This window comes from Oncorhynchus nerka, linkage group LG4 (assembly GCF_034236695.1).
Source record: "Oncorhynchus nerka isolate Pitt River linkage group LG4, Oner_Uvic_2.0, whole genome shotgun sequence".
Taxonomy (NCBI): Eukaryota; Metazoa; Chordata; class Actinopteri; order Salmoniformes; family Salmonidae; genus Oncorhynchus; species Oncorhynchus nerka.
Genome location: NC_088399.1, coordinates 26,887,971 through 26,912,229, shown reverse-complemented (window position 1 = coordinate 26,912,229; position 24,259 = coordinate 26,887,971). Strand labels below are relative to the sequence as shown.

At 42.0% G+C, this 24,259-nt stretch overlaps 2 protein-coding genes across 3 annotated transcripts; both read right to left on the bottom strand.

Moving 5' to 3' along the window:
• Positions 1 to 773: 773 nt before the first annotated feature.
• LOC115128870 (homeobox protein orthopedia B-like) lies at positions 774 to 5,834 on the bottom strand. Of its 2 annotated transcripts, none has more exons than XM_029658997.2 (3): positions 5,759 to 5,834; positions 4,838 to 5,238; positions 774 to 1,329 (listed from the first exon to the last, which is right to left on the bottom strand). In XM_029658997.2, the coding sequence occupies exons 1-3, from the start codon at positions 5,832 to 5,834 to the stop codon at positions 802 to 804; spliced, it is 1,005 nt and encodes a 334-aa protein (XP_029514857.1). In that variant the 3' UTR covers positions 774 to 801. The 2 variants fall into 2 exon arrangements, with proteins under 2 accessions (XP_029514857.1, XP_029514859.1); XM_029658999.2 differs by having other exon boundaries at positions 5,798 to 5,834.
• A 5,450-nt stretch (positions 5,835 to 11,284) lies between these two features.
• On the bottom strand, positions 11,285 to 22,548 carry tbca (tubulin cofactor a). Its single transcript, XM_029650106.2, has 4 exons — positions 22,366 to 22,548; positions 15,217 to 15,343; positions 12,521 to 12,607; positions 11,285 to 11,591 (listed from the first exon to the last, which is right to left on the bottom strand). Exons 1-4 carry the CDS (start codon positions 22,416 to 22,418, stop codon positions 11,511 to 11,513), a joined length of 348 nt encoding a protein of 115 aa, XP_029505966.1. The 5' UTR covers positions 22,419 to 22,548; the 3' UTR covers positions 11,285 to 11,510.
• Between the last annotated feature and the right edge of the window lie 1,711 nt (positions 22,549 to 24,259).

Sequence of the window (24,259 nt, the reverse complement as noted above, 5' to 3'; positions counted from 1 at the left end):
TGACCAAATGGGAACAAGTCAAGGATGCTTCCTCTACACAAAACATCCTATATAACAGATTATATTCTAGTCGATTTTTCTTGTCTTAATTATAGTAGGCCTGTTTCCGTAAATTTACCTTGGCCAGCACATGCAGTCAAGTTCGTTTCCATGTTGTGTGATTCCTTTGAGATTATCGCTTGTCTTCCTCTTCCGTTGTATGAATCTTTTTATGCTTTTCAAACAAAAAAAACTCCCAGGTGTGTGAGATCTGCACGTGCACTGCGCATGCCCGTGGCCAATCATTGTTACATGCTGTGCAGCAGGTGACATTAAAAACGAGTTTTATTATTTTTTGAGAGTTTTTACACCCTCGACCATCGGCCGGTGGAAACTGTTAGAAACTCCAGTAGCAAATATCAGCACTATTTTCTTATAGACAAAGGAAATGAAAACGAGGTGGTAAATATATATTGTTTAATAAATAAAATGATAAACAAATAAATACATATACATAGCCTACATGTAAAATAAATCAAGTTATAAAAGTTATAAATCAATACATGCACATCATAAATTAATAAGCTAAACATTTACCCATTTATCCACCTTCAAATCGTTTGGTTTTAGTATTTGTGTGTCAACAAAACTGTGGCTGTTGTTTTGCTGCTGCCTTTCTTTTTTTGCTTGGAGACATTCTCATCCTTGTCCAACTGTATTGGGCTGGATGTGTTCAACAACAAAACAAAAAATGATAGATGACAAATTAAAAAGAAAAACGCTTAAAACGTGGTGCTTGGCTTGGTGGTGGTTGGCCTACTACTAAGTAAAACTCATGGATACTGTGTGCTCCAGCGCTTTTCGCCGCAGGGAGGCGATGCTCGTCCCTCTCCAGACGTCATTTTCCGGGGAGCTACACAGCTGGGGAGAGCTCGTCACGTTGGTGGGACCGGACAGGGAGGCCGGGACCATCCCGGGGAATGGGTTCTGGTAGAGGTGAGACTGGAGTCCGGATCCGTTCGACGACATGTTGGATAGCCCCATGGAGTTGGGCGGCGGGCCGGACAGGCTGCACTGGGACAGGGACTGCGCCATGGCATGCTGGTGCTGGCGACCCAGGGCTGGAGGGAGCTGCAGCTGAGAGACGCCTGGCATCCCTGCCGTGGCCCAGCGGGTGTCGTTGGCGTGGAAGGAGCACAGGCTGTCGCCCATGGCCGCGGCGGCGGCAGCAGCAGAGTTGAACTGACTGTGCAGGCCGTGGTGGGTGGGCAGCAGCGTTCCCGGAGCGCGGAAAACGTTGGTGGTCTTCTTGCGCTTCTTCCACTTGGCGCGTCGGTTCTGGAACCAAACCTGGAGTAGAGAGAGAGGGGGAGAGATGGCTTAGAATCTGGCTACAGTGTCATCAATGTGAGACATAATGAGTAGGCTACTGTACATTTATATATACGGTCACTTTAACGCACGGGAAAGAGATGTAGGTTCTTAGAAGAGCGGAAGCCCATAACACAGATATTTCCATTACAAAACGTCTTTATATCAGCGGATTCCATGAATAACACTAGATATGATATACATCGGATGAAAGTATATGCCATAAACGAAGGATGTGATATCTTACATGACATAACGCCAAAAATCCATGTCAGTAAATGGTCTCTGGCATGCCTGCATTAGTCCATGGATATCATAAAATAAAAATGGCTACGTCAGAAAACACGATAGAAAACACGATAGAAAACACGATAGCCCTGTGCGGGAGGTGGTCCAGCCAGCTGACAATATGTGATTGTGACTGTTATGAGCCCTATAGCCCATGATTTTGATATGCATTTTAAATAGGCTATCCGAAACCCGTTTACTATTTAGAATATTATAACAAATGATACAGAGCGACTTACAGTAGAGTGCATACCTTTTTCGTACTATCAAACTAAGCTTATATAATTTGCTGCATAACATGGATATAAACACTTACTTTTGGCCTACACAAAGCAGCAATAATATCAGTATTTCGGAAATAAAGGCGTTATTAATATGACCCAGGCCTCAGTTGTAAATGGCACAAGCAGTGTTTATTCTGCGGGTCCTTGAGAGACTGTCTATATAGATCTCATAGTAGGCCTAACCCGGTTAGCGCCGATGATTAATGTGAAGATTTGGTTGAGACACTGTGCCGTAGTATTAAGAGGCCCAATCTCAGTCCATCCCCCAGAGCAGCCAGCCGTGAAATCAGGCCTCAAATGCATTACACTTCAAAGGAAAGAAAATGCAATTTCTCATTCTGTTTAAAAGACAGAGTACACGTTCAGCGCTTCCGCCATTAAGACGTGGAACTCTGACAGGCCCATTTCAGAAGAGAACAGCGCAAGCTGCATGCGCCTTCTCATTCGAGACATCCCAGATGTAGGCTATTTTTACCCACTGGCTTCCTATTATTATTATCATTGGCTATACGCTTTATAAAGGGCTCGTCATTTCGCTAATTCTTATTTTATGTAAATAAGATATTGAAACCAAATTGATCCGTGCAATAATAATGATTACCGCGGTTACTGTTTCACATGTGAACGACTCCTCTGCATTTTCCATTGCTGCTTAATAATCCCTTATCGCAATAAATAATTCAGAAATTGGTTGATAATAATGGATTTGGTTTTATTGCACTATCATCGTGAGAAGGGCTACATGATAATGAACGCCGATGCATCAGAGGACCCAAACCAACTGCTATGTCGAGCTATTATTGAATTAATCTCGTGAGCTATTTTGACAACTGAGCTATATGGAATGTAAAGGGAACTAAATAAACCATTGGTCATGTTGTCACCTAATATCGATATAGAAGTAATTATGTTGTAAAAGATAGTTTAATAGTGAGGGTATAATAAAGATAAAATCATCATTCCATTTTCATTATGCATGAGAACGCACAAATATAGGCCCACTCCAATAGGACAACAAAACGAAACGTTATTAGATTTTAAGTACCAAAGTCATTGCCTAATAAAATAGCCTTACCTCTTGTATCATTTCATCTGGCCCATTGAGAGTTGTATGTGTGGCTTATTGCATATGCATATTGCACATGATCATTTGTGTAGTTTACCGTGCATAATAATTCAGTCAAATGTATGCATGTAAAATGTAATGTTGTTTTTGATACATTGAGTAGGAAAAAATACACTCATATTTAGGAAATTCTTATTTTCATGAATTATATCGGCTACCTAGGCCTACATTAAGATGCCCTTAATATGTCCACGTACAATCTGTAATTTTCAGATATTATGAAAACTTACACCCATGGAATTGAAATTATAGTAACTATCCAAGTCGATTTATTAATGCAACGTTGTAGGCATGGGTTGCACGTTTCATCCCAATCTTGTGTTGAACGTTCGTTTTAAGAATGATGCCCAGCTGAGAATTCTGTTCAATGCGGTCTCAATGGGTGGTGATGAAGATTTCATCTTAAATGCATAACTGTGGATGGGAAACACGATGGCATTTCAAAAGGATTAGTCGGAAAAGCTTTTGTCATCATTGTGATGTTTCCAGATTGACATTAGATGCAGTATAACGCTAGCTAGTTAATATTGATGGGAGAGCAACCAAATTTTAGCTAGCTAACGTTAGCATTGATAGCTATTTCTGACGAACTTGAGAGAGATGGCAATGTTGCCATGAGCTAGCAAAGTAAATATGACGACATTATAATAATGGTTGTTTTCTACTAAGTATTTGTCTACGTTAGCAATGTCATTTTATTTCCAGGCCACTATAGTGTACATTTGACGAAACAGTCACTAGCCCCTGCTCAGAAAGACTTGGCATTAGGCCTAAACATCCATCAGACGTCAATATTCTGCGGCATCTGTAGAATGTCGATAACAATGGCAACGACGAGTCAGAGTGACGGAGGTGCACCTATGGTAAAAACTGTTTTAATCCCCAATTAGATTTGTTTATTAGTTCTGTAGGTTCATTCTGGACAATTGTATCTCATAACATCCCGGTTTTTGTCAGCTCTGTCTTGAATAACATAATTTTGGGACACATTTCTTGCATCTATTACCCGGGCTCTTGCGCATTATTTTCAGAACCATGGACAGCTCGCTCAATATTGTTATTGTGCACGTGAAGTGAAATAATAACACAGTGCAGTTTTTGTCAGAGATTTAGGTTAGTCTAGCATACATCTTGTATTTCCTGTAACTTTTAACAACAAAAAGAAGGCCCTCAAAAAATACAATCGAGGTTCAGGTGTAAGCTATTATTATTTTTGACAAAGGGAAAAAAAGGCCTATATGTTATACTCCTATAGTATATCGCTAATGCATTAAATGTAGTTTTAGTTCCAAGGGAATAGCCTATTAGTGGCAAATATTTTAGGTTATTATAAATTTCTAGTGGCCAAATTTTTACGCAGTATCAAAGATGTATGGTAGGCCTATTTTAATCCCTTCAATAGTCTACACTTCATCTTCTTTAGATTCAAGCTACTTAACCTATATTATATTGGCACTTCTGTGAGAACAGCTGTGAGTTGGATATTTTCACCGAGTGATAATTTAGACTGTAATGAAGATGTACTTTGCAATTAGCCGTGGTGCCTAGTTACTTGAGGAAATATTGTTATTGTGCACGTGAAGTGAAATAATAACACCCACTGACGGTTAATATTTACATTATTTTTGAGGGTTGAGAGGGCAAATTACATACACATTTCATCACATCATTTCCCGCAGTACACTACTCTTACAGTGTTATTATAGGCTACTTGTTCAAAATCATTTGCTATGACACATACATTTCCCAATCCATATCACAAACAAACCTGCACGCGAGATTCCGTTACCTGAACGCGAGATTCCGTTAGGCCGATCCGTAGGGCCAGTTCCTCCCTCATGAAGATATCTGGGTAGTGCGTTTTGGCGAAGCTGCGCTCCAGTTCGTTAAGTTGGGCTGGAGTGAATCGGGTCCGGTGTCGCTTCTGTTTCTGACTCTGACTTCCTCCGGATTGGCTGGAGTTATTCTGCTGCTGCTTGTCCTGTTGCTCTTTACTGTTGGCCTGCACGCCGGAAGGGTTGGATCCACCATTGTTGATATCGTCTCCAGGGAGCATGGTGGTCCCCTCCACGGTGTCTGGCCCCGGGGCTAGCTCGCCGGAGTGGCCGGGGTCAGGTCCAACTCCACCACCTAGCCTGCACTTCAGAGCCTCCCTGTGACCCAGCAGCTCTGCCGCGGCATCCTTCATCCCTGGATAGACAACACCCGGTCAGAATTTAAAGGCAATGTCACAACTATTCTGTATAGGCTAATGCATAGGAAAAATGTAAATTAGTATGATATATTGTTAAAATACATTGTTTAGTTATATTATCGAAAGTGACACTTTTATGAAGCTAACGAAGTCTGGCAAGGGGATAATAGTTTGTCATGCATGCAGATAATTGGTTGAGCATTTTGTCATTTTACAAAATGCTCTCTAAAAACATGATGAAACCATCGAAGTGGACATTACATTATGGATAAAACCAGACACTAACTGTGTTTTAAACAAGCACATAAGTATCCTAGGCTACAGCGTTTAATCTAGGCTACTCCTTAATTCCATTTGATCACATCAATAATTTAGAAAATGGTTAAATCAAATTACGCAGTAATATAATAATTACTTTTCCAATGAATTATCTCACTTAACTGACATTAAGATAAAATAAGAAACAAATTGTCAATTTTCTCTGCTTGATTTAGATTAGAAGTGCCTCCAGCTTACAGTAGAGTTGAAGACCGGAGTTTGGCGACGATAACTCACCGAGGCGAGCATCCAGGAGGTCGGCGTGCGAAAGCATTGCGCACCTCTCCAGTGCGAAATGCTATTTCAAAAAAATCTCTATGACTTTAACCTGTTTAAAAAATATATATAGCCTAAATAAAAGCAAATTCTGTTTGTGGTTAAAAAAGGAGGTTCCTTGCATTATAATGTCCTTTAGAGAAACGGGGAGGCGCCTAACAACCCAATGAACCCATGAGCTTCTTTAAAGGAGAGCCAATCAGATTTGAAGCTCGAGATATGTCAACAACCTCGAGACCCCAGAGCAGCCAGCCACTCAAATTCTCCCATCCAGCCAAATTCACAAGTTCATTTCTCCTCATTTCTGTAATTGGCTTTGATTTCAACTCCAAATTATATCAAATAAAATCACTTGATTTAATATCTGTGAAAGCTTCGACCCATTTGATAAACTGGATCAGCGCTGTATGTGTTTAATTGTGCGTGCTGTTGCTGCCTTTCTCTATAATGGATGAGCCCCAGGTTTGAACAACGACTAATTTACCCAAGTTAACAGCCTCTGTGGCTACATAAACATATTAGACTCGTTTCTGGCGTGTGAATGACACAACGTATTTCCTACACAAATAACTGCCTCAAATTAGGTTAAACCTACATAGCCCGAGTATGAAAGCTCTTAGTGTGCATTTATACCACATCTTATAACCAAGTCAAGGTTACGTTTATATCAAGTGTCTGTTGAAGTAGCTCAATGACTTCTGTTTTAATAGCAAGGCCCTTTGTCATTTTTAAACTGTGAATGGCTGTGGATAGTCTTAGTTTCCCCAGACATGTTCGACCTCTTTTATCCAACGTGTCCCAGTCAGTCTTTTGGAGATGAAGTGAACCTCTGCTAATGCCTCTTACTCCCCATTCAGCCAACAACAAAGTTTAGATTAGCGATATATTTCTAACCAGAGTAATTTTCAACACCATTAGGCTTTTATGTCATTCGTGCCAAATCTATACGATTTTTATTACAATTATTAGAGTAAATTCAGTATAAATTAGAGTTGATTTACTACTGTTTAGGCTCGACTGTCATGCAGGGTGGGACTTATTGTACATGATATGTGAGCAAATGAAGTGCATAATTCAGCGGAAAGTTGAAACTGAGTTGTGGCTGAACATGATCTGAGGATGTTTCCCTTTCATGGAGACAGCGGATCTCCCAGAAGGCGTGGATTGCACTAGAACAGACACAATCATGCTTTAAACACTTTGCTGTTGGCCAATTGCTTTTCATGGTATTGATTTTTCATCCAATCTGCCCAAATTAAGCCTACTCATTTCAGTCAGACCAAGCAGGTAGGCTATAAACAGGTATCCAATGTAGTCTATAAATATACCGCCATTATACCAATTAGCACATTATGTTCTTGTCACACATCATGTTCCCAAAATATATAAGGGACACAAAAGAATCCAGCAAGCTCCCTACAGCTGTTGGAAGGTTTTGTGAAAGCTATTTCATTTGTTGTGGAGTGAATGGTGCCTTTTTGGAAGTAACACAAAGGATGCGTCCTAGCGTAAACTTGGGGCACTTTGGGGTCCTTTCCCAGCCCATCTCGAGTTGAATTAGCTCGGCTCATCTTTTATCTAGTGGCAATCTGGAGGGACGACCGACCGGGGAGCGCGAGAGAATCTCGGACACAACGGGGTCACTGGCAATCGCTCACGCGCCACGCAACCCTAGGGTAGGTTATTATACTGCGGCGTCCTGAAAATGAAAAAAGAGAGAAGAGTGTGGATTCGATTTGGAAACAATTGTCTGTTTCTCTGCGTTTTCATATCCCAAATGTCACAGAACGTGGATTAAAGCGCCGGAGCAGAGAATGTGTGCGTAATTCAAGATGTCCGGGTTTGTGTTGTTCTTTCCCACTTTTTATTTGAAGAGCATACATCTTTTATTTGCTATATTCAACATCAACGAGATGTAAACATATTAGCGTTATAAAATTATTGAATATGTTACCAGTTTATATGTGTCAGTTTAGGCTGTCTTCGGTTGTGCGCTGAAACAATAACGATCATTTAAAATCATTACTTTGTTTGGTCTTCGCTGCTCAGTCAGAACAGCAGCAAAGCGCGGTGTGATTGATTGCGCGCTTCGTTTTACGAGTTTTCAATAGCTCACGGCTTTTATGGCTGTACAAACAAAAGTGAATGACTCCTCTCCGCTCTCCAGCACACATTTAACCCGAGAAAACGCCTAGAGGCAAGCGCATTGGCATGGTGCTCCAAGGCATGGGAATAAAACTGCACTTTTAAGGATATATCATGTACGAAAATACACATAGGCTTTATTAAAATGCTTTGTGTAGAAAGTGACCCTATATTGAATTCCACGCTCTTTGATGCACCTTGTCTGATCTTTCTACAGTGCTGTAAAGGGCAAACGATGGATTTATTTTGGTGGATTAAGTGATTTTCTTCTTGTAAATAGGTTTCAGATTGTTGCTCAAAGACAGTGGAGAAAAACAACGACTAGGCTGAAAACACATTTGCTCCCTCTAATGCAATTTATTCACCCAGTTTACTTCGTACAATACCTATATATTGAATCTCTGTACAACAATACCTGCCCCAAAACTAAGCACAGGGATTGTAAGCTTTATTGGCGAAACATGGTGATTTTTTACATTTTTAATGAAAGTAATTTGTGGGAAGAAATGTAACCGTTTCCTGGTGCGACAAAGGGTATTTTCACTATATGTTTACTCCGGTGGAATGTTGCAAGTAGGCCTACACTGTGTAACCATAGGCATATCCCCTTTCTATAACAATAACAACAATAATAATAATGATAGGCCTAATACAATCAGTCAAAAGCATCAGAAATCATCAAATATATCTCAAATAGGCCTACGCTATTGTTTATTATCAGCCTTTGAGTAAATTTTATAGAATAAAATCACGAGTTCATCACGAACAAATATAGCAAATAAACAGCAACCTCTGCTGCAAAATATTGAAATAAGGGACTCGAAAGCCAATAGGCCGATACTATTTTTTGCCAACTGCCTATAAGGCAATTGAATTTGCTGCCATAGTGAAACATGATTATTTTGATTGCATTTATTGATGTTATTAATACTTTATTTATTTTTTAATTTGAAGGATTCTCGGTGTTAGGCTATGTAAACACCTTTACTATGTATTTCTCTAACGAAATTGTAACCCATAATTTAACCCAGTGTGTCTGTGTGTGTGTGTGTGTGTGTGTGTGTGTGTGTGTGTGTGTGTGTGTGTGTGTGTGTGTGTGTGTGTGTGTGTGTGTGTGTGTGTGTGTGTGTGTGTGTGTGTGTGTGTGTGTGTGTGTGTGTGTGTGTGTGTGTGTGTGTGTGTGTGTGTGTGTGTGTGTGTTTGTCAGATAAAGGTCCTCATTTCGCTGAATTGAATAAGCTATAATTAGGGTAAACAACAAGGAGCAAAGCAGTGGCTTCTCTCCCTGGCTGAGATTCCCATAACAAGCCCACATCAATCTTATCCAGCATAGAAATACAAATAGACAAACAAACCAATTCGCCCCCTGCAAGTTAATGCAGCGCATCTGAGTGGAAAGTAGACATTTTCACGCGCTCTGGAGATGAGGAGTGACTTTTAATAAAACCACAAGAAAAACAAATGTAATTCTATACGCAGTAGGCCTATTGGAACTGGAGATTTCCAGTGCACCGCTCTCTTTCCACCGGGGGCCTTGGGCATTCGCCGGCGCACCGGGAGTTTCATGCAAGAGACACAGCGTGTTACCTTTTGCCCGTCACCACCGCCAATGCCCGTCACCACTCTCCCGCGTGCATTCTTGTCTCGGGCCACGCACGGTGCAGAGAGCTAACACCGAGGATGGTTTTTGTTGACTCTTTTCCCTTCTTTTTATTCTTCTCCTCTCCTCCTCTTCATCCAGGGTGAATCTAATTCATCGGGCGTCTGTATTCCCTCAATTAGAGAATTCTAAATCGATCTTCCATTTGCAGAAATGCCAGTTTAACAAATTAGATTCTTGTTTCGTGCAGGTGATTTGGTGACAGTCGGGGATTAGAAGTAATAAATTGTTGTCTTTGAGTTCTGGAGAGGAAAGAGGAGCGAGAAAAGAGAGAGGCGCTGTGCTTGCCAGGGCTACATCCACCAGGTGCGTCGCTTTGCCTCGATGTTTGGTCACAAATCCAGGTAGCGCCCGCGGACCACCACCGCATCTCATGCTTCGATTAGCGCCGCTGCCCTCTGCGCGGACTCGATTAGACCGTGATTTATCCGAAATAAATATAATTATGGTTCCAAATAAAATAATCAGCATTGAAGAGCGATTTCCTTAACGAGATGGAGCGGCTGGATGTCACGGAGAGACGCGCGCCTCATTAGGGCGTTAATAAGACTTCTGGGTGATCCCGATAATTATCGAAATGTGTAAAATAAGACAAATGTAACCTTAATTTGTCTGCCCAGTCAGGTTTTTTGTCTTGTATTATTAGACTGGCATTTAGGTGTCTTGGGTGCCTTATCCTCGAAAGAGGGTGAATTTAGAGAAAAAATAGGCCATGAGATTTAACATTTAGAATCAAATTATATTATTAATATGCAGTGATTTTAACACAGGCTTAGCAACCTAATACAAGTTTTGTCGGCTTTAATACATATATTGGCCTACACCAAACATCTTCAAGCAGTTTAGGGTTTTATAAAGACTTACATAAAAAAAACTCATTTAACTAATGGAATTAAATTAAACTTAAATAGGCCATGTACGAAATGAATGTGTTTCCTTTATTTGGTTGGCATATTTTGGTCAGGTAAACAGAAACTATTTAGCCAATTCCACAGTGGAACATAAAAAGTATGTTTAACCCAAATAAAATCTTGAATTATAGTTTTTAAATGTCTACATTTCCGGACCAAAATAAGCCGTGTGAATTTGTGGACAAGCTACAGTGCGACTTGATGCCCAACTAGGCCTACTGGTCAATTCGCGGAAAGCCTGTCAGATCCACTGCAGACTGTCTGGTTCGCAATGAATGACAGTGCTGATGATACCACTAGGCTGCATGGACTTCATTGACCAGCGGAGGTCGGTGTCCTGATTCTTACCCCTAGGAACAGACATGCCAATTTCTCTCTATCCAATCCCATGACACAGACACTAGGACGATGTTATATGATGATATATAGTTGGATGTAATTTGATATGGTGTAGCTAGCTCCTGTCTCTCATTCAGATGTTCTTTGGTCCATCACTTATTTTGACTGTTATCCTGATTCTTAAGAACAAATAAACATTAAACTAGGCTAAATATTGAATCAGTCATCATCAAGAAGAATATATCTCCATTCAAGACATTGAGGAACACTTTCTAAATCAATTGATGCAAGACACTACAGTACTATTGTATAGCTTTAATATGAGTTCAACTATACAACCAGGCTTCATTTGCAGCTGTATAGTTGAAGAAACAAACCAAGCAAACCCCCATGTTAAGAAAAGAAATAGGTTTTTATTTGCTGCTTGTGTGAGATTGTACACTCAGGAGAAGGATGTCGACATTAGACTGCACGTTGTTTTCAAATGTAGAAATAAAAAATACAAAAAAAGAGCGAGAGAAAGAGAAAAAGATGCTGAACGATTTTGTTTGTCTGTGTTTCCAAACAAGCCCAGATGAATGAAATAGACATTTAAGTAGTGCATTACAGAGTGAGAACATCATCCTTCAAGCTTCACTGAATCCAATACGGTCCTGGCCTCTTTGTACTCCTCTGCTTCAGCCAAGTCCTCTTCTGTTTCCTGCAAACACAAGCACATACAGGATATCAATACTAACACTATCACACACACTTTTAAAATGACCAACCTATCAAATAGCATTACACGAAATCGAACTTACCTTCTACAATCAACCCAGTTAACCTAGCCATTAAAAAGTCCACAGTCAATTCACATGGCTATTCACCAAATGATCACACTAAAGCCCTTTTCCTAACCCTAGCATAGTCAATTTTTAATCAAAATTAACATTTACAATCCACATATTGATTTCACAGTGGAACGGTTCTAGTCTGTAAAAAAAAAAAAAAAAGTATGTGAGGGTCACATCTGTGCTAATCGAGTGCTGCTGGGTTCCTATGGTGGCCATCGCAGTGACAGCACTGCTAATGAACTGTAATGTGTGTGTGTGTGTGTGTGTGTGTTGGAAGGAGTGAGAGTGGGCTTTGGTAGGAGGTGGAGAGGGACCCCGTCACCCCCCTCCAGAGGAGTCATCTGTGATTTCCTCTCTCCTCCTCTCCCTTCCGCACGTGTCTCTCAGTGAGGCCACGGCTGCCTGACTCCTGCTCTCTGCTAATTGTGAGGACCCTGAGACATGCATGTGTGTGGAGGTGGGGTGTGTTCCTCTCTCTGGCTTCTTATATCGGTCACTAGACAGTCACACACCTGCATGATCAATGTGTCACTATAGACAGTCACACACACCCATCCACACACCTGCATGATCCGTGTGTCACTTTAGACAGACACACCTGCACGATCAGTGTGTCACTATAGACAGTCACACACACCCATCCACACACCTGCATGATCCGTGTGTCACTTTAGACAGTCACACACACCGACATGGAAGCCAAAAACACTTATGGATAAACCTGCAGCAAGAAAGACAAAAGAGGATGGGTCTGGTTCCTCTCAACGTTTTTCCTTCCTAATGGAGCTGTTCTTACTAGTATCTGGGACAGGTCTGCGTGTGCTATGGTCAAACGCCTGTGACAGTCTGGAACCATCATCTTGGACTCCTGTAGCACCTCCAACTGAAACACACAGAGAAAAACACAGATTATTCATCAACACCACCATCTTCATTACCGTCTTCATCTACACCATTTATAAACATATCACCTGTGTTATATTTTCTTCAAGGGTCCTCCAAGCAAAACAACTTTTTCAAAATAGTTGAAAAACACTGCATTAGATTGTAATGTATTAAAGGTTGAAAAACACTGCATTAGATTGTAATGTATTAAAGGTTGAAAAACACTGCATTAGATTGTAATGTATTAAAGGTTGAAAAACAAAGTGTTACAGCTTCGATAGCTCCACTGTGCAGTTCCTTGAAATAGGTTTTGTCTTGGTTTAGTATCCCACATATGCTGTGCTAAGGTTAACATCCCACAACAAGCTCTCTGCCTGCGTGAAAAATGTTATATAGTTATTGATCGGGCATGGAGTTGGGCAGCAGCAGGGGTGCTCACCTCGCTCTGCCTCCAGCACACCTGGGTGAGCGGAGAAGACCAGAGCAGAGAGGTAGTGGCATGAAGATCAGGCATGGAGAGGTATTACTACGCCTAGGGCAGGTAGCATCACGGTGATCATGCATGGAGAGGTATTACTACGCCTATGGGGAAGCTAAGTTAGAGCCTGAAATGTCTGGGTCTGAGATACTCTGGAAAGGCAAATTCCCCTGACTGACACCCTAAAGAGCACAGAGGACTCAGCTAACACTGTTAGTCAGACACACCGCTAAGAAATTCCGGAGGTGAGGTGGCGAGACACAGGCAGTGATGCACACACAGACATGGTGAGGTGGTAGTGGTCATGTTGCCCTCTCAGTACCAGTGCAGTGGAATGATCCCATCAGCAGCAGGATAAAGACACATAACTAATCCACCCTGCCCTTCATCCATCCATCCACCCACCCTGCCCTCCATCCACCCTGCCTTTCATCCATCCATCCATCCATCCATCCATCCATCCATCCATCCATCCATCCATCCACCCACCCTGCCCTCCATCCATCCCTCCATCCACCCACCCTGCCCTCCAGCCATCCATCCACCCTGCCCTCCATCCATCCACCCACCCTGCCCTCCATCCATCCACCCACCCTGCCCTCCATCCATCCACCCACCCTGCCCTCCAGCCATCCATCCACCCTGCCCTCCAGCCATCCATCCACCCTGCCCTCCAGCCATCCATCCTGATCTCAATCCATCCATCCTGATCTCCATCCACCCACCCATCCTGATCTCCATCCATCCATCCCGATCTCCATCCATCCATCCATCCCGATCTCCATCCATCCAGATCTCCATCCATCCAGATCTCCAACATCCATCCAGATCTCCATCCATTCATCCAGATCTCCATCCATTCATCCAGATCTCCATCCATTCATCCTGATCTCATCCATCCATCCTGATCTCATCCATCCATCCTGATCTCATCCATCCATCCTGATCTCATCCATCCATCCATCCAGATCTCATCCATCCATCCAGATCTCATCCATCCATCCATCCATCCAGATCTCATCCATCCATCCATCCATCCAGATCTCATCCATCCATCCAGATCTCATCCATCCATCCATCCATCCATATCTCATCCATCCATCCATCCAGATCTCATCCATCCATCCAGATCTCATCCATCCATCCATATCTCATCCATCCATCCATATCTCATCCATCCATCCAGATCTCATCCATCCATCCAGATCTCATCCATCCATCCAGATCTCATCCATCCATCCAGATCTCCATCCATCCATCCAGATCTCCATCCATCCATCCGCCTATTGTGCATGAAAGCATGACAGATGATCCTCTCCACAAGGTGTAATCCCTGGAATAGCTGAGATTAAAACAAAGGTTGCGAGGTAGGGCACACAGAGGACACAAGCCACCGTGGGTCTTTATTGTCCATCACCCTCTCATTCTAATCTAAGCAGGGAAAATGATGGAGGGAGAGAAGGACTAAGAGCGAAAGAGAGCGAAGGAGACGAGGAGGATATGCACCAGCGATCTCCTAGCGGCAGTAAATTACCAGCATGTGTCAGTAATTATCAAACTCCTCCAAAGTTACATAATGTCATTAAATCAGCAAATGACTAAATCGCTAACGATCCCCCCCACCTCCAAGACTAATTCTTCATAATGATACTAAGCTGACCTCATTAAAGTGAATGTAGGGCTACTGGCAATGTCTGTTCGCTACTGTACTATAATTCTATTTGACAATAGGTTTGTTAAATAAAGCACATTAGAAAGCTTCCACATTTAGCAATGAAGGTGACAAATAAAATGTTGACTAAGAAGAACATTCAATGCATCCCTTTTAAACCACTTCCTAAAACTTTCCATTAAGTTGCTCTTATACCTGTGTAGTAACAAGGTAACATTGCACAGCATTTGAACATCTTGTATAATAAAAAATATCTCTAAAATCCATTCAATATGCAACCACAAAACAATACTAAACTACTATGTCACAACTTAATAATGCAACATTACTATAGTTATAACATCTTTACTATACAGCTATAAAAGCAACTTAATGTAAAATATGGGTTGGCCTATGTATGTAAAGTATGTTTACAACTGAATGTAAACATCCTTTATTCTCCTGTGTTTTCACCCACCTGTTTCTTGATGACATACCTGGCCTCGGAGTCGGCCTCTTCGTCGCAGGCCTCTGCTTTCAGTCGTTCAATCTTCTCCTCCTGCTGCCTGGTCTCCTTGACATACATGACCTTCTCCTTCACCAGCCTGGGGAGTAAATAAACAGATGACAAGACACAACACCGTTTAGTTAAACACAACACACAATAAAAACCAATCAAAGTTCATGCCTAGTAGATTAGTTAAAAACACACAGAAAAACACCAACACCAAAAGCTGTATCATTGAAGCCCTCAAGATGTCAAGGAGGAGGAGTTCTCATTCAACTAACCACCAGGTGAAGTAACAGTAACCTAACCAATATGTCCCATTGTTTCCAGATGTGTCCAGTGTGGGTATAATAGAACTGTGGGTCTACTACGGTACAGCCCCATGCCTTCCTTCTTTGCCTGATCACCACGCTTATCTGCCGGTCTCCGCTTAACTGCCACCTCTAGCAGGACACACACTCTACAGGCCCTTCCTACGATTAATTGATCATCAATTTAGTTTCAAATTTGGACCAAGTCAGGTGATAAATGGACCACTCTTCCTTGATTGTTAGTGAAAATGGGCTTGAGTACATTGATAAATGTTGATTATTTATCAATTAGGGACCAAATGGAACTAAATCTATTAAATCAATTCAGACCTTCATTGGCATAATGGAGTTTGAAAATATTGCTATTGATAATGATTCCCGACTAATAGTATTTTTCCGGCTGCAGCTTTGCTTGTCGGGATGACAACGTGGAATTCATTTTTCATAAAATCAGCTGCGTGCGTTGGTTCGTGTGCGATCCTTCATTAATCAGGTCCATTAGCCAGAAACAACCTCTCCTCAGTGTTGCCGTGGCGCCTTGCTTAGCTGAGGAAGCCAACGGCACTCTGTCATAGTTTACGTCAATTATGGCTCATTTTAATACGTTTCCATCAAGATGCTATTTAAACGGGCAGCATATGCAACAACGAACAGCAGAGGAGCCCTGCACCTCTCTTTTCCTCTCTCTCAGGCTTTGCACCAAATGAAGGATGTCACCTCTGAGGTTATTTAGAGGAAAAGAAGGCAGCAATGAAGGAGAGGGGAAGGAGAGGAAAGGGGGATTGAAATCATTTGAATAAAACTGAAGGACAGTCTAATAAAAATGTCCACCCCCACCTTCTCTCATCTAGGCCTGATGTTAATGTTTTATTTCTCTCAGGCTGGTTCTAGGAGCGCTGTGTGTGTGAATGAGGGGTGGGGTCGTGGCTGGTTTTAAATAGACCTGCCACCCTGGACTTAATGGAAAAGGCATCTCTCTGGAAAATAAGGAAGAAAAGGGAATTAGAGATCCGACATGCATTCGGCCGCTGCCGCTGCCTCCTCCAACAGCACTGTATTTTTGAGCCCCGGCCTAGCCCAATGCCCGAATGACAAAGCCAAATTACTGTTGTCATTTTATTAAGGGCATCCACCTCGCTAGGGCAGAGAAGAGGTACTGACTGGAATGTACAATGCCACAAAGCCACTGGAACAGGCCTTACTGGGAGAGAGCAGACAGAGAGCTGCTACTAGGGTTTTAATAACATGGGGAATGAGAGAGAAAGAGAGCGGGAGAGAGAGTGGGCGGGAGAGAGAGACAGCAGGAGAGAGCGTGTGGGAGAGAGAGACAGGAAGACATAGTAGGGTAGAGTACAGAGAGAGCAAAAGGCAGTCTGTTCCATCTGACTTTGAACAGAGGCTGCAGGTTCCCTTATCAAGGTCATGCTGGAGGCCACTGAATGGGTAATGGATCTCTCCTTACTTTATATCTCAGTAAAATATTACATTTCTAGGACAGCTAATGATTAAATTAACCTATTCTGAATGGGAAAGGAATGATAATTGAGATGTTTTATAATGTAAAGGAAGCCATTCTAGAATGGAGATGTGTTTGAACCTGCACCACCTCTCATTACACCAGCGGGCTTACAGTTTCTCCACTGCATCAGACACCCTCTCTGTGACATCACCTTCTGAGGGAGAGTTCTAAGCCGGCACTGCCATTACCCACACTCATCAGGGAGCCCCGTTAGTAATGTGACCCTTATCAAAATGAGATCGATAGCACATTTACACAAAGGGCCAGGGACAGAGGGAACCAAGGGGGAGAGCAAGACCGAGATAAATCCTCTTCATACTTAGACCTACTTTACTATTTATGGATTAGCAAATAGACCTATTATGACACCCAGTGCGTTATGACAGATTTTTTTCAATTAATAGAAGCTACTGAGTAGCTTTCAGGAGATTAGCCTGAATGAAAATATCAAATGTCTGCAACAGAAAGAAAAATATGCTGGAATTAAAAGTATAATAACAGTGATTAGAGAATTAGATCTTATCCTGACTGCTTTTGTTTGTTCAACTGAAAAAACAACAGATCATGGTCAGATGTTGGACTGTGGGGACTGAATGCCCTGTAAGGAAAAACATCAGTCATTTGCACCCAGGATATAATAATAATTGCACCCAGAACCTAACACTCTGTTTCAAGGAATTGTGGCTCACTCCAGAAATACTGTCCTCATCCATACAGCCATCTGGGTTCTCAGTACACTGCGCAGACAGGAATAAAGAACTCTCCGGGAAGAAGAAAGGCGGTGGTCTATCTTTTATGATCAACTACTTATAGTGTAGTTGTGATAACGCACAGCAACTCAAATCCTTTTGTTCACCCCACCTAGAATACCTCACAATCAAATGCCGACCGTATTACCTCCCAAGATAATTATCTTTGGTTATAGTCACAGCGGTGTATAATCCCCCCTCGAGCCAATACCACGACTGCCCTCAAAGAACTACACTGGACTTTGTGGAAACTAGAAACCACATATCCTGAGGCCGCATTTATTGTAGCTGGGGATATTAACCTGTTGCTTCTACCCTCTACTTTTTTTGAACATTCTGTTAAAAATCGCGCAACATTTCAGCGCCCTGCTACTCATGCCAGGAATATAGTATATGCATTTGCTTAGTCTGTGTGGATAGAAAACACTCAGACGTTTATAAAACTGGTTAAATCACTGCTGTGGCTTTACCAGAACGGCATTTACATCGAAAAGCACAGGAAAAACTGATCACTGAAAATGGGAAAATATATCCATGCGCTACTTGAACCCATTGATAAAGGTGAACCACAATTAATTGACTGAGGTTGCAGTACCTACAGCTTCCACACGGTGTCTAGAGTCTTGTCATTTCCCTTCGAGTTTTTTCTTGGTCAAACACATGCAGGGCACCGTATTTCTTCAGGTCTAGGACCGGATATTTTCGTTGAGTTTCTAGCCGGACATTTTTCCAGACGGACAGCTAATGATCTTTACATCGCCTCCTGATGAATTTTATCGCTTATTAACGTTTACTAATACCTAAAGTTGCATTACAAACGTATTTCGAAGTGTTTTGTGAAAGTTTATCGTCGACTTTTTGAATTTTAAAAATGACGTTACGTTTTGAAAACGCTGTTTTTCGTTTATCACACAGTCTACATATAACGATATCTTGGCTTTATATGGACCGATTTAATCGAAATAAAGACCCAATAGTGTTTATGGGACATCTAGGAGTGCCAACAAAGAAGATGGTGAAAGGTAATGACTGTTTTCTATTTTATTGTGCGGTTTGTGTAACGCCGAAATGCTAATTATTTTGTTTACGTCCCCTGCGTGGCTTTTGGGTTGTAGTGTATTGGTGCATGCTATCAGATAATAGCTTCTCATGCTTTCGCCGAAAAGCATTTTAAAAATCTGACTTGTTGCCTGGATTCACAACGAGTGTAGCTTTAATTCGATACCCTGCATGTGTATTTTAATGAACGTTTGAGTTTTAACTAATACTATTAGCATTTAGCGTAGCGCATTTGCATTTCCAGAGCTCTAGTTGGGACGCAAGCGTCTCAGGTAGAAGCAAGAGGTTGACAAAGCAAATTTGAGGAAAACGCTACCAAAGTTCTATAGTGCTCGTGCATTAAAAACTCTCGACCATTGTTACTCCCTCTTCCGGAATGGCTACACGGCCCTCCCCCGCCCTCTCTTAGACATATCAGATCACGACTCCATCCTGCTCCTCCCTTCCTATAGGCAGAAACTCAAACAGGAAGTACCCGTGGTAAGGTCTATTCAAAGCTGGTCTGACCAATTGGAATCCATGCTTCAAGATGGTTTTTGATCACATGGACTGGGATATGTTCCAGGTTGCCTCTGAAAATAACATTGACGTATACACGGACACGGTGACCGAGTTCATCAGGAAGTGTATATATATATATATTTTTTTTATTTCACCTTTATTTAACTACGCAAGTCCGTCAATGACAAATTCTTATTTACAATTACGGCCTACCTCGGCCAAACCTGGACGACGCTGGACCAATTGTGTGCCGCCCTATGGGATTCCCAATCATAGCCGGTTGCAGCCTGGATTCGAACCAGGTACTGTAGAGATGCCTCTTGCACTGAGATGCAGTGTCTTAGACCCCTGTGCCACTCGGGAGTCAGAAATAGGCAAAACATCAGTACAGAGAAAGTGGAGTCGCAATTCAACGGCTCAGACGAGAGACGTATGTGGTATAGGGGATGTTGTTCCCACTGTGACTATTAAAGCCTACCAAAAACCATGGATAGATGGTAGCATTCACGCAAAACTGAAAGTGCAAACCACCGCATTTAACCACAAGGTGACTGGGAATATGGTTGATTACAAACAGTGTAGTTATTCCCTCTGTAAGGCAATCAATAGGCAAAACATCAGTGCAGAGAAAGTGGAGTCACAATACAACGGCTCAGACACGAGACATATGTGGCAGGGTCTACAGACAATCATGGATTACAAAAAGGAAAACCAGCCTTGTTCCCGGACAAGCTAAACACCTTCTTTGCCCGCTTTTATTCAATATTCAATCTCTCCCTATCCCAGCCTGCTGTCCCTACTTGCTTCAATATGTCCACCATTGTTCCTGTACCCAAGAAAGCTAAGGTAACTGAACTAAATGACTATCGCCCCGTAGCACTCGCTTCTGTCATCATGAAGTGTTTTGAGAGGCTAGTTATGGATCATATCACCTCCACCGTACACCCTAGACCCACTCCAATTTGCATACCACCTCAATAGATCCACAGACGATGCAATCGCACTACTCACTGCCCTATCCCATCTGGAAAAGAGGAATACCTATGTAAGAATGGCTTTCATTGACTGTAGCTCAGCCTTCAACACCATAGTACCCTTCAAGCTCATCATTAAGCTTGGGACCCTGGGTATGAACCCTGCCCTATACAGCTGAGTCCTGGACTTCCTGACAGGGCGCCCCCATGTGGTGAAGGCAGGAAACAACAAGGACTGCTGTTCAACAATGACTGCATGGCCACGCACACCAACTCAATCATCAAGTTTGCAGACGACAACAGTAGTAGGCCTGATTAACCAACAATGACAAGACAGCCTACAAGGAGGGGGTGAGGGCCCTGGCGGAGTGGTGCCAGGAAAATAACCTCTCCCTCAACGTCAACAAAACAACGGAATTGATTGTGGACTTCAGGAGACAGCAAAGGGAGCACACCCCTATCTACATCAACGACACGCAGCGAAGAAGGTGAAAAGCTTCAAGTTCCTCAGAGTACACATCACTGACAATCTGAAATGGTCCAACAACATAGACAGTTTTGTGAAGGTGCAACAGTGCCTCTTCAACCTCAGGAGGCTGAAGAATTTTGGCTTGGCCCTCACAAACTTTTACAGGTGTACAATTGAGAATCCTGTCGGGCTGTATCACCACCTGGTTGGGCAACTCCACCGCCCGCAACCGCAGGGCTCTCCAGAGGGTGGTGCAGTCTGCCCAACGCATCACTGGGGGCACACTGCCTGCCCTCCAGGATACCTAAAGCACCCGATGTCACAGGAAGTCCAAAAAGATCATCAAGGACATCAACCTCCCGAGCCACTGCCTGTTCACCCCGCTATCATCCAGAAGGCAAGGTCAGTACAGGCGCATCAAAGCTGGGACAGAGAGACTAAAAAACAGCTTCTATCTCAAGGCCATCAGACTTAAATAGCCATCACTAGCCGGCTACCACCCGGTTACTCAACCCTGCAATTTAGAGGCTGCTGCGCTATGTACATAGACATGGAATCACTGGTCACTTTAATCATGTTTACATACTGTTTTACTCATTTCATATGGATATACTGTATATTAGTCAATGCCATTCCGACATTGCTCATCGTAATATTGATATATTTCTTAACTCCATTCTTTTACTTTTAGACTGGTGTGTATTTTTGAGAATTGTTAGATAATACTGCATTGTTGGAGGTAGGAACACAAGCATTTCGCTACAACCGCAAAAACATCTGCTTAATGTGCATGTGACCCCAACAACTTGATTTGTGCAACTCTAAGCTAAAACCATGATTGCCTTTTCAACAAAAGAGGCTGGCTCAGATGAGATTGCAGAAAATTAGCTTCAGTGCATCAAATGCCTGCATTTGGGCCTGTTTACAACTGTACCGTCGCTGATCATTAATAGGCCTGTAGCCAACATTCACATGAAAACGTAGCAACAAAGCCTGATCTATAAGGCTCTGATGAGTGAAAAGAGAAAACAATGGTAGCAGTACTATCCATCCTGCCAGCTAGCAAGCTAGTAGTATAATAAGGCCTGGTAGCAGGTGCGCAATAAGCAGAGGCTAGTGAATGCAAAGCATGTTGTATGTTAGCTTGTATGCTAGCTGTTAACAGTTACAGGCAACACAACAGGGACGACTTGCTAACAATAGCACAAGCGCACTTGTTATAAACACGTTGTATGAAATACGAAAATGTCACTCAACAACATACAATTTAGATTGTTAAAATATGTTATGAATTACAGGTTATTGTGTCGTTACTGCCTTATTTTGACTGATAATTCACGCACCTCCCTAAAGCACCGTTGTATAGTTAAATATATGCCGGCGAAGTACTCTCGAAGCATAGTCTGACTTCTGTCTCGAGCCGAAGTAGATATCCGCGGCCTTGTGGGTATAGCATGGGTGTAGCATGTTAGACAGTTAGCAAGCTGACTAGCTAGCCTGCTATCTTTTAAAATATTGTATTAGGTAAAAAACTTACCGCTTTACTACGCCAGTCTTGATTTTGATCTGTCGTATTCTTGGATCTGCCATGTTAACTGATATTCTCAAAATAAACAATAAGTGAATAGTCAATCGAAAAACGGTGAAACTACTGCTATCCAACACAGCACAAGAATATCACGAAATCCTGAGCAGATTTCTGTGAGTGAGCATGCGCACTATATGTTGCGGGAGAGGAGCAGAGCACATCACAGTCATTGAGCACGTTTTCTTCTTCTTCGTGGCTTCCTTTCTCAGGTCGGAATGATGGTTGCAAATTGTGGTCACAAACAAAAAAGGTAAAAGAGGAACGAGAAAATATTAAATCGATCTTATCCTGCACCTATACACTATCCCCCCCCAAAACACCACCCCATCCCACTACTTTGGCCCTAAACGATACTACACCAGGCCGTTGGCCTGGGAGGATGGAATCCCTTCTCTCAAAACTTCCTGTAGATCTTCTGCACTAAAATCTTTCATACCCATATATTTATCTGCTGCTGCAACTACCACATCTATCTTGTGTTCTTTTCTGCTCCATCAGCGCAATGCAAGAAAGTGCTTTCTCCATCCCAACTGTACCCTCTCTCAGACTATGTCCTCCTGCACATTTCTCGCATTGAGGGATCTCCTTTCTACATACTGCTGCAACATGTCCGAATCCTTGGCGCCTATAGCACCATAGCAGGCAGTGGAGGAAACATGAACCATTTTACTTGAGTAAAAGTAAAGATATCTTCATTGAAAATGACTCAAGACAATGTGAATGTCACCCAGTAAAATACTACTTTAGTAAAAGTCTAAAACTATTTGGTTTTAAATATACTTAAGTATCAAAAGTAAATGTAATTGCTAAAATATTCTTTAGTATCAAAAGTAAAAGTAGAAATCATTTCACATTCCTTATATTATGCAAAACCAGACAGCACAATTCTCTTGTTTTCGTTTATTTATGGATAGCCAGGGGCACACCCCAAAACTTAGACAATAATTTACAAATGAAACATTTGTGTTTAGTGAGTCTGCCAGATCAGAGGCAGTAGGGATGTTCAGGGATGTTCTCTTGATAACGATAAGTGCGTGAATTGGGTCATTTTCCTGTCCTCCTAATCATTTGAAATGTAACGCTTAGGCCTATATTTGGGTGTCATTGAAAATGTATGGAGTAAAAAGTACATTGTTTTCTTAAGGAATGTAGTGGAGTAAAAGTACAAGTTGCCAAAAATATAAATAATAAAGTAAAGTACAAATACCTCCCCCAAAAAACACTTAGTACTTTAAACTATTACACCACTTGTAGCGGGTTCAGGAAATAGGCCCTCACAGAATAGTAAATAAATCAAATCAAATTGTATTGGTCACATACACGTGTTTAGCAGATGTTATTGCAGGTATAGCGAAATGCTTGTGCTTCTAGTTCGGACAGAGCAGCAATATCTAACAAGTCATATCTAACCATTTCACAACAAATACCCAATACACACAAATCTAAGTAAAGGAATGGAATTAAGAATATGTCTGTATGTAATAACACAACATTTTCTGGGCTTATAATGTAAGAAATAATACATTCAAAAAACGAAGTACTACAAAGTTTCCTAAGAACGGGAAGCGAGGTTGCCCTCTCTGTCGGCACCATTTCTAAAAATATAATCTAACCTGACTTTATCAGCTAGAAACTCTGTGTCAATGCTCAGCAAACAGGGTATTCTCAGTCTCGCCATTTCCACGTGTCTACGTTTCACCAACCACCAGGAATATAACACCAGGAATATACTTTTTCATTTGATCCACCTCTACACTCAACTCTAACCCACTGATCCCTCCTTTGAGGGTGCCCTGCTCCTGAAAGCAAAGCATGACACAGGTTGAGCCCCGAGTCGCGTGAC

Bases quoted from the DNA above. Each gene is read 5' to 3' on its own strand.
- LOC115128870 (XM_029658997.2), bottom strand. From the start codon at position 5,834: ATGCTTTCGCACGCCGACCTCCTGGATGCTCGCCTCGGTGAGTTATCG. The intron at 5,239-5,758 runs GTAAGCTGGAGG...TTGTCTATCCAG, and splicing joins CTCCGGTCTTCAACTCTACT to GGATGAAGGATGCCGCGGCA. The intron at 1,330-4,837 runs GTAACGGAATCT...TCTCTACTCCAG, and splicing joins TAACGGAATCTCGCGTTCAG to GTTTGGTTCCAGAACCGACG.
- tbca (XM_029650106.2), bottom strand. From the start codon at position 22,418: ATGGCAGATCCAAGAATACGACAGATCAAAATCAAGACTGGCGTAGTA. The intron at 12,608-15,216 runs GTGGGTGAAAAC...TGTGTGTTTCAG, and splicing joins GGTATGTCATCAAGAAACAG to TTGGAGGTGCTACAGGAGTC. The intron at 11,592-12,520 runs GTAAGAACAGCT...TTGTGTTTGCAG, and splicing joins CAGACCTGTCCCAGATACTA to GAAACAGAAGAGGACTTGGC.